This window comes from Arachis ipaensis, chromosome B08 (assembly GCF_000816755.2).
Source record: "Arachis ipaensis cultivar K30076 chromosome B08, Araip1.1, whole genome shotgun sequence".
NCBI classification, from domain to species: domain Eukaryota; kingdom Viridiplantae; phylum Streptophyta; class Magnoliopsida; order Fabales; family Fabaceae; genus Arachis; species Arachis ipaensis.
The window spans coordinates 19,835,065-19,846,151 of NC_029792.2; the positions used below are offsets into that span (position 1 = coordinate 19,835,065).

Below are 11,087 nucleotides of genomic sequence, written 5' to 3' on the forward strand. Positions count from 1 at the left end.
TGAAACCAGCTACGTAATCATTGGCAACCAAGCATAACATAATTAAGCTGAACTCAACTCAACAAAAAGTAAAAATAGATTCAACTATGTTTATCATATCAAACTATGCCTTAATAGCTAATTGAGAAAGGAAAATTGTCAAGCTTTCATTTTTCATTGAGAATCAAGAAACAGAAAACACTACAATACACCAAGCAAGATCAACAAAGGGACACACAACCAATCAAACAACACCAATACATACAACTGAATAAAGTAGCAAAATTAGAACTTTCAAATGATTTAAACAGCATTGGGAAGTATAACAGAAATAACATGCGGATTACTGGAAATAATGGATGAAGCAAAGAAATGATGAATAATCAGTACCAGAGAATATAAGCCCAGAAGTTTCAACATATAATTAGCTCCACGATTAGGAATTATTCAGTAAAGTTCCGAAATATACACTACATTTTCCAGCCACTACTGCTGAAATAATACTTTCCGTCCATTCAAAGAAGAGAATACCTGAAAAATCAGGAAACTAAAAAGTAAGAAGTTCCCCAACGAATACAAGAAGGATGGTGATGTTGGGGGTGGAATTTACGCCAGAAACCCCCAAAGGAAAAGAGGCGGAATTTGAGGAGTAGCAGTAGCGCTGGTGGCCCTGGCAGCAAGGACGCTACACCGATTCACCTCCAGGGACAGCGAGCTCCACCGGTGGCGACTAGGTGCGGTGGCGGTGGTGGTGACGGAAATCGGCTCTCCTTCTCTCACACGCTTCACTGGCTTCCGTCAATCTCTCTCAGCGTTGCTCTCCCTTTCTCCTCAGTTCACGATTCCAACAACAGTGGCGGTCTCCATAGCTGCGACAACAAGGCGTGATAGTGACTGCGCGAGACAGCGGCCCTCCTCCTCTTCTCTCGCGCTGTCTTTCTCTCTTTCTCTTCTTGTCTGCAATAGCGCTGACGAAGAACCCGGCAGCGACAACGAGCGACGACCCGTGATGAGAGAGGCGACAGCTCCACGGCAACGAGCTGGGCGCGACGCCGGCACGCTCTTCTCCCTCTCCTTCCCTTTTTCTTCCCCCTCGAGCTCCCCTGTTTCTCATTTCCATCCTTTTTTGAACGTATGTGCGCGTTGTGTTTTGATTTAGGGATTGGGGAATTAGGGTTTTTTTTAGGAATAACAATTTTACAAAATATTTGTGATAGAATAACAATCTAGAATTTAAATATAATATTATAAGGATTATTTTTAGAATAGATAAAATTTCATTTATCAAGATATCATTGAGTTCAAATAATTATTTCTAATTTAAATTATAAAGTAAACATACTAATTACATTTTATAAAATACGATTAAATTCAAAATATCAATTACCTAAATTAAATTATATGATCTTTCATTATTTTTCCATTATAACTTTAATTTCAATTTATATAAAATAACTAATTAAAATAAAAGTTGTACATAAATATTAATTGACTTAAATCTAAAGTATTTACAAAAATCCATTTAATCATTCCTAATAAATTAATCTCTAACTCTAAGAACTCAATTTAATAAATAAACCATAATTTATTTATAATAGAAATTTCTTAAATTTAATTATATAACACTTCCATTATTAAGTTATTAAATCATTTTTTATATTATTAAGTTTTAAATCTTTTTTTAATTTAAAATTAATAGTATTCAACTTAATTTTTTATTTATAAAATTAAATTTAAAATTTTAATATTTAAAATAAATCATATAAAATTATTATTAGTTTTTAATTATTAAAATTTTTAAAAGATAAAATATTTAAAATTATAAAAAAATACATAAAAATCTTCATTAATTTAAACTCAAATGATTAAAATTGTGACCATAGACCCCTTTAGGTCACCCTCCAAAACCGTGACCATAGTTCATAGACTTTTTTAGGTCACCCTTTTGAAAAACTGTGACCATAGACACTTTTTGGTCACTGTAAAAAACCGTGACCATAGATCCCTTTGGGTCACCCTCAAAACCGTGACCATAGACCCTTTTAGGTCACCCTTCCAAGAAACCGTGACCTTAACCCTTTTTGGTCACTGTAAAAAATCGTAACCATAGACACCTTTAGGTCACCCCTAAAACTGTGACCATAGACCCTTTTAGGTCACCCCCAAAACCGTGACCATAAACCCTTTTAGGTCACCCTTTTTTTAAAAACCGTGACCATAGCCCTTTTTGGGTCACTGTAAAAAACCGTGACCATAGACTCTTTTAGGCCACCCTCCAAAACCGTGACCATAGACCCTTTCAGGCCACCCCCAAAATCGTGACCATAGACCCCTTTAGGTCACCCCCCAAAATCGTGACCTTAGACCCATTTAGGTCATCCTTTTTTGAAAAATCGTGACCATAGTCCCTTTTTGGTCACTGTAAAAAACCGTGACTATAGACCCCTTTAGGTCACCCCCAAAACCGTGGCCAATAGACCCTTTTAGACCACCCCCCAAAATCGTGACCATAGACCCCTTTAGGCCACCCCCCAAAACCGTGACCATAGACCCTTTTAGGTCACCTTTTTTTGAAAAACCGTGACCATAGACCCCTTTAGGTCACCTTCAAAATCGTGACCATAGACCCTTTTAGGCCACCCTTTTTTAAAAACCGTGACCATAGGTACTCTATGGTCACCCTTTCTAAAAAAACCGTGACTATAGCTTTTTTTTTGTCACCCTAAAAAACCGTGACCATAGAGGGTCTATGGTCACGGTTTTTTACCGTGACCAAAAAAATCGTGGCCATAGACCCAAAATGTTGTAGTGGTTCATTCTTCATCCACTTATCGAACCAGAACGAAGTGTTTTTACCATTGCCCACTGAGATTGTGAGATTCTGCTGCACTATTTTTGTAATAGCTGCGATGCTTTTCCAGAGCCTCGAATCCATGCTTTTGGATATCACCCCAAAGAGGGGGTTCTCACCACTTCCATACTTGCTTTTGAGAACTTAGGTCCATAGTGCATCTGGCTGGATAATGATCCTACAGAACAATTTTATGAGGATTGCCTCATTCATGATTGTTATCTTCCTAAATCCCAATCCTCCTTGTAATTTTGGACGACAGAGTGTTTCCCAATTGATAGCATGAATCCTTCTAGTATTTTGTTCTTCCCTCCAAGTGAATCTTTTTTGGAATTTTTCAATTTCTTTACACACTTCAACAGAGATTTTTCCATGCTGCATATTGAAATTCAGAGCTAGGTTAATGACTGACTGCGCAAGGGTGATACGACCAGCTAGAGAGAGATAACTGGTTTTTCAGCCCTTTAGTCTGCTGTGCACCCTTTCAATGATGTTACCATAATTGTCCTTGTTCTTTTTGCTATTGGTTAGTAGGATTTCTCGGTATCTTCCTAAGCATGGAACTTCTCTGTAGCCACATGTTCTTTGAATTTTGTTCCTCGTATCCCTTTTCACATTTTTGGAGATTAGAATAGACGTTTTCTCCTTGCTTATGATGAGACCTGATACTTTACTGAAAATTTGAAACACCCTTAAAATTTCTCTGACTTGATTTTCTGAGGCTTCTGCAAATAATAGGAGGTCATCTGCAAAAAAAAAATGTGGGATATGGTTGGTCCCTCCCTACCAACCTTCATGGGTTTCCAGTTTCCTTCTTCAACTCCATCTTCTATGAGCATTGAGAGTTTATTTATGGCAATGACAAAGAGGTAGGGAGATATATGGTCTCCTTGCCTAATACCTCTAGTTGTGAAATTTTTTGTTTTTCTCCCATTCCAAAGGATCTGGTACTCCGTACTGGATACGCATGCCATGATCAGAGTTAGAATCCTGTCCGGAATGCCATACTTCACTAGACATTGATGAAAAAAGCTCCAATTCAAATGGTTATAAACTTTGGCAAAATCAATCTTGATTGTCATGAATGCATTCTTCCTCTTCATTCTTTTCATGTTATGAATCATTTCAGAAGTTATATGGTGTACACTACAAAATTTTTTAACGTTGTTAGACATCTCACTTCGAGTGGCATATATGTAAATATTGGATAGGCAAAACTAAAAGCAATAGATCCATTTTAATTCTGTACTATTTTTTTTATCGTAATGAATAAATAATAATGATATTTTAGACATTTTATCGAATAAAAATTAGTTGAAAAATTAGTAGAATGAAACGTGAATGAGGAGAGTGATTTTTTCTCCCTCGATCGATCATATATAAAGAGGTGGGACAAAGTTTGTCAAAGAACATGACAAATCTAACAAATTCATATAGTTTGTCAAAGATTAAGGCAAACTTAATAAAGAAAATAAAAAAATTTTAAAAAATAAAATAAAATATTTTTAATTATTAGTAGAATGAATGAGGAGAGTGATTTTTTCTCCCTCGATCGATCATATATAAAGAGGTGGGACAAAGTTTGTCAAAGAACATGACAAATCTAACAAATTCATATAGTTTGTCAAAGATTAAGGCAAACTTAATAAAGAATAAAGAAAANTTCTAAAATCTAAATATATAAAAAAAATAGTAGGGACTATAAGGAACATGAGAATGTGACTACACATAAATAAAGAAAGAGTTAAAAAAGAAAAAAGAAAATACGCGTAGAAAGAGAGTACTAGGAAAGGAAAGTAACATACACAGGTAACATCAATTATTGAATATATTAAATAAATTAATTGAAGTTTGCGCAGATTCTGAATTCCAAAGAAACAGTGCAATCAATTCAAAAACCGCCCCTTGTTTTTTTCATCCCTTGTTTTTTTTTCTTCATTCCCAAACCACCCACCTTTCTTTATATTAGTGTGTATATATTAACATAAACATTAGTTAGCATACCACAAACTCAGATATCATCACATATCAAAGCAAAGCAAAGATGAGTGCAAAGGGAACAAGAGCATGGATGGTGGCATCAAGCATTGGAGTAGTGGAGGCATTGAAGGATCAATTGGGTTTGTGTAGGTGGAACTATGCATTTAGATCACTCCAACAACATGCTAAGAACAACATCAGATCTTACACTCAAGCCCCCAAATTCTCTTCTTCTGCCTCTGCTGTTTCCAATAAGGTTAAGAGGTCTAAGGAAGAGTCTATCAAGAAGGTTATGGAATTGGATTGCTGGGGTCCTAGCACCACAAGGTTCTGAATTATTCAATCAATCAATCAATCATCAATGCCTATCTTGTAATAATAATAAACATTATTATTATTTGTGTGATGAGGATTGTTGCTACTACTTTGAATTTCAGAAGATCCTTGTCTAATGTAATCTCATTATTCATCCAATTTTGTTATTATTAATGATATAATGGTAAATATGATCTTGACCCCTACACATAAAGAAAAATGGTGGTCAAATTTGCATGAAATTTGTGTTCTTTGTTTGGGTTTGAATGTTGAATGATTACACTAGATTTGTATCTCGTAGCATGTTTGATGTGGAGACAAATCTGGGTCAATTTGACAAAAATATCTAATTCCAATTAGTGAAAAAGAAAAAGCAAAGAATCTTGGTGAAATCTTCTGGTGTTTAAGCACTGTTGAACAACAAGTCTAAGATGAGAATAATTAAGAAATGCAAATTGAATTAATCAATTCAGTTTTCCCAACCAGGATGGTTCTGTTTTCATCTGTTAACAATTCATGTCAGCAATCTGAATGGTCAATTTCTTGATTAGATTTCAATGACTAAAGCCCCATCATCAAGACTCTGAGAATCTCCAGAATGAATCTAGAGAAATACCTGGACAATGAATATAATAGTTAATCCCAGATTAAGATCACTATCAAAAGGAATCATATAATGATTTTCTGTTATGACTCAGCTTAAAAAATATATATACGTTTTCTAAAATCCAATAAATAAATATATAAAAAAAATAGTAGGGACTATAAGGAACATGAGAATGTGACTACACATAAATAAAGAAAGAGTTAAAAAAGAAAAGAAGGTTTACGCGTAGAAAGAGAGTACTAGGAAAGGAAAGTAACATACACAGGTAACATCAATTATTGAATATATTAAATAAATTAATTGAAGTTTGCGCAGATTCTGAATTCCAAAGAAACAGTGCAATCAATTCAAAAACCGCCCCTTGTTTTTTTCATCCCTTGTTTTTTTTTCTTCATTCCCAAACCACCCACCTTTCTTTATATTAGTGTGTATATATTAACATAAACATTAGTTAGCATACCACAAACTCAGATATCATCACATATCAAAGCAAAGCAAAGATGAGTGCAAAGGGAACAAGAGCATGGATGGTGGCATCAAGCATTGGAGTAGTGGAGGCATTGAAGGATCAATTGGGTTTGTGTAGGTGGAACTATGCATTTAGATCACTCCAACAACATGCTAAGAACAACATCAGATCTTACACTCAAGCCCCCAAATTCTCTTCTTCTGCCTCTGCTGTTTCCAATAAGGTTAAGAGGTCTAAGGAAGAGTCTATCAAGAAGGTTATGGAATTGGATTGCTGGGGTCCTAGCACCACAAGGTTCTGAATTATTCAATCAATCAATCAATCATCAATGCCTATCTTGTAATAATAATAAACATTATTATTATTTGTGTGATGAGGATTGTTGCTACTACTTTGAATTTCAGAAGATCCTTGTCTAATGTAATCTCATTATTCATCCAATTTTGTTATTATTAATGATATAATGGTAAATATGATCTTGACCCCTACACATAAAGAAAAATGGTGGTCAAATTTGCATGAAATTTGTGTTCTTTGTTTGGGTTTGAATGTTGAATGATTACACTAGATTTGTATCTCGTAGCATGTTTGATGTGGAGACAAATCTGGGTCAATTTGACAAAAATATCTAATTCCAATTAGTGAAAAAGAAAAAGCAAAGAATCTTGGTGAAATCTTCTGGTGTTTAAGCACTGTTGAACAACAAGTCTAAGATGAGAATAATTAAGAAATGCAAATTGAATTAATCAATTCAGTTTTCCCAACCAGGATGGTTCTGTTTTCATCTGTTAACAATTCATGTCAGCAATCTGAATGGTCAATTTCTTGATTAGATTTCAATGACTAAAGCCCCATCATCAAGACTCTGAGAATCTCCAGAATGAATCTAGAGAAATACCTGGACAATGAATATAATAGTTAATCCCAGATTAAGATCACTATCAAAAGGAATCATATAATGATTTTCTGTTATGACTAAGCTCCCTTACATACTTATGTATATATATGAGAGCATGAGGGTCTGCATTATATACAATTTCACTGATAATGCATAGTTCTATTTCAGTTTTCTTTAAACACACGTTATCTCTCCTTTCTCCTCCTTTGATTCTCTACTCTAGCTTCTTGCTGTATGCATATTGATCTTGGTATTCAAGATCTCTATCACAGAGATCCTAAACTTTTTGAATGATATTGATATTAACTTTGAGTGAGATGGAAACTAGGCTATTACATAATCTATGCTATCCATTACTGAAATGATTTCATTCATTGATGAATCTGCAATGATAAGATATGATATACAATACACAACCAATCATCAAGCAGCCCCATATCCATATGATTCTGATTTCTGAGACAATAATTCACCTACTACTCTACTAGCTATGTTCTCACCAATGCATAATCCTCTAGCTAGCTACACTGCTCCACCAGATCCACCATCTATCATTCAATTTTCTTGATATCATAAGTTAATTGAACTTGAACCAAGCAAATCGGGGAGTATAGATGGATAATAATAATGTTTTCGGTGAAGAATGTAACTAGTATGCATTGTATATGGTGTTTTTCTTTTATTGTAAAAAAGTAATTTTTATTCTTCATGGTAAAACACTCTTCATCATGTATTGAATTCCATTTAAGGGTCTGTCGTTGAGCAATGGATTGGTGCATGCATAAAGCGAATTCGAACTTCTGACACTTGCTTAAACAGACTAGTGAACTAACCATTATGTCAACCCAACTTGGTTTTCTCTTCTTTATAAATATATATATTAAAGAGTGTAAATTTACCAAAACGCCTTCGCTAGGTAGACAACGGAGAATTTGAACAATGAATCGGAAATTTAGCCCAGTGAAATAAAAAAAAAAACGCTCCACCCAAATTACCCAGCCAAAAAATCAGATTCAGTAATTTTAAAGTTTTAAACATTCACTATATCCTAATTTACCAAAACACTAGCTTCTCCCCCAAAATCTCTGCTGTCGCCACCTCACCAACCATCCGTTTTTGCTGGCGTCTCTCCCTCACCAGACATTATCGTCACCCCCTGGGTTCTTCGCGTCATCACTTGGTCGCCAACTAGCCCCATCGTCGCCGCCAGAATTGTAACATCCCAACTTTTTGAATCAAGTCATTTTTTAATAACTAATTAATTAATTAAAATTATAATGATTTAAGATTTGAATTTAAAATTTAAACATATGAAAATACTAGTGGTAGTAAATCTCTAACCGACAATAAACAACTTTTTAAAATATAGTCATAATTAATTCTACATTTATTATATTTGAATGATATTTAGTTATATGAAAAGATAAGAATACTAGTTCTATTCCTTAAGTTCAGTATAAAATCAAATTCAAATTAAATTAGGTAAATAAATCGGTTACAAGTTATCATGCTCTTATCAGCCAGCCTGATATACTAACAGTATTTCAGGAATATCTCAAGCTGTAGTTATCCGATTGACTTCGTTTAAAATTAGTTTTAAAGCTAATTCAATTATCTATAAATTTGTCTCTAATAGATATTTCCAAATTCCAAACGTATAAAACGTTATAGGGCTCACAAAGTGACGATTCAGATTGAAGATTTCACCTAAATGCCTCCTAACATAATCTGTACATACCTGAGAGTTATTTGATCCTTCCTTCTTATTCTATTCCCTTTTTCTATACAAAACATTTTAGTATACACAAAGTCTAGATATGGAACAAGTCTCTCTTCACTAACCAACTGCATTTATTTGCATCGGAATACCTATCGGAACTTTATTCGAGGTAGGGGGTTTTGTGATAATTTTTATATGTCATATCTTAAATATTTTTGAATATATATGTTAGCATTGCACGTCATGATATAATGTTTCTTTTCTCCATACCCATTATGCATTATATAACAATCTTATGTGCATTAAAGAATTAAGGGAATGATCCTTCGGTAAGGGAAAGTGACCTCAAAGATAAGATAATCGAGATGATCCTTTGGTAAGGAAAGATGATCGGAAAACCTTTGGGATAAGAACCTTCGGTAAGGGAAGGGGACTATCTCATCAATTTTATATAATAATATATCTTTGTTGACATGACTCCCTTCTTGTGTATGTCTAAATAACCTTGATTGTAAATTAAACTGAGAGAATGATCCTTCGGTAAGGGAAGGTGATCGCCAAAATGTTTGGGATAAGAACCTTCGGTAAGGGAAGGGGACTCCCACTTTTTATACCGGTTTGAGCTCAATACCTTCCATAAAAGATACGAGAAAAAGTAATGAAAAGTGCAATGAAAAGTGTGATCATGATTGTTCTTCTTTTATCTTTTTTTGATTTATGATTATATTTGTTATTGCATTCAAAGATCTTTCTTTTATACAAAGTTCCTTTTTGTTTGACTTATGATACTGGTTAAGATCTTTATTTTATTCAAATATATTCTGTTTACAATTTTTCTCTTATTTATTAGTTATTTTGCCTTACTTTACGGCCTACGAGAACATCAAACTAAGATTTATGAGTTTACATGTTTTAACGCTATAGGCATTTTGTATGCATCACACATGTGATAACATAAGTAAATGAGAAGCATCTAAAAGTCATACCACTCCGACTAATCAAGACTTTTTAAAATAATAATTGAACAACATTGCATCATCACTGTTTTTATTTTAAAACTCGGAGTGGTTGGGGATGGATACGATGACACCATATAGATAAACTACTGAGAAACTTTTATTTCTCACCCCTCTCTCCGTACCATCTTCAGGAAGGATGCGGCACATACACTACTCAGTTGAGGTGAAAAGACAAGTGCGCTATTAGGAGCGAGCTATCAAGAACGTAGATACGAAACATTAAGCGTTTATCTTAAGAAAGAAGAATAGGCGATTGTTTCAGTCATATTTAAACAAATTAAGAGAATTAGGATTTTCTATGTGTCGTGTTTTATCCTTATTGACTGATTGCAATTGTAACTATGATGTTTCCTTTTTTATTTGGTATGAGTAAAGCTTGTCATTGTTGTGCCTTCATAGTTTAGCACACTGGTTTTTCATGTTAGTATTTTCAAATTCACTTATATTTTTCAACTAATAACTATTCTAATAAAAATTAGATATTCAATATTTTTACACATGTAAATTATTATATAAAAAGATTTCATATTACTTTAAAAATTTCGTAAGATTTTGAATATCAGCTACTAAATATAATCCAGATAAAGCTTAACTTAGTTTAAAAGCATTAGGGTGTTACAAGAATCCTTTTCACCGCCGCTAGTTCGTCAACAAGGACTCTCATTGGCACTTAAGGACAACTATTGTAACACCCTACCACACAAAGCTTTACGCTTAAGTCGTAAAACAGAGGTGATGTGGTATTACGACCTCTAAAATAAAATAAGTACATATAATAGCAGAAGAGTTATAATATGCTATCCTTCCTCATCATCATAACAATCACCACAATAAATCTACTTCAAATCAACAATTAAACTCATACAATATTCAAATCCAATAATCAAAATTCAACTAAGAATCATAGTTCACAAATCCTAGGCTTTTAACACAAATACCTCAAATCAATAATTCACCAAATCGTTATACATGAAATACATCGTGCAAATTCGAAAGGTATGGCGGTAAGGCAATTCTATAAGCCACTGGTCCAATTCTCTTCAGAATCTCGAACGGTCCAATATAACGGGGATTCAGTTTCTTGGTCTTAATAGCTCTTCCCACTCCAGTGGTTGGTGTAACTTTCAGAAAGACATGTTCTCCTTCTTCGAATTCCAAAGGCTTTCGCCTCTGATGCTCAATCTTAACCTTCTGACACGTTAAACATTTAGATACATGCAATGCCACATCATTCTTCATACCTGGCCAC

General features: G+C 34.0%; 2 protein-coding genes and 1 long non-coding RNA gene across 3 annotated transcripts; all 3 read left to right on the forward strand.

The window, feature by feature from the left end:
• Nucleotides 7-969, forward strand: LOC110265418. The gene is made up of 2 exons (XR_002351569.1): nucleotides 7-488; nucleotides 560-969. It is a non-coding gene; the product is annotated as an uncharacterized LOC110265418 (long non-coding RNA).
• Nucleotides 4,807-5,367, forward strand: LOC107614366. The gene has a single exon (XM_016316576.2). The coding sequence runs from the start codon at nucleotides 4,875-4,877 to the stop codon at nucleotides 5,142-5,144; it is 270 nt and encodes an 89-aa protein (XP_016172062.1). The 5' UTR covers nucleotides 4,807-4,874; the 3' UTR covers nucleotides 5,145-5,367.
• On the forward strand, nucleotides 6,166-6,725 carry LOC107614370. The gene has a single exon (XM_016316580.2). It carries the CDS (start codon nucleotides 6,233-6,235, stop codon nucleotides 6,500-6,502), a length of 270 nt encoding a protein of 89 aa, XP_016172066.1. The 5' UTR covers nucleotides 6,166-6,232; the 3' UTR covers nucleotides 6,503-6,725.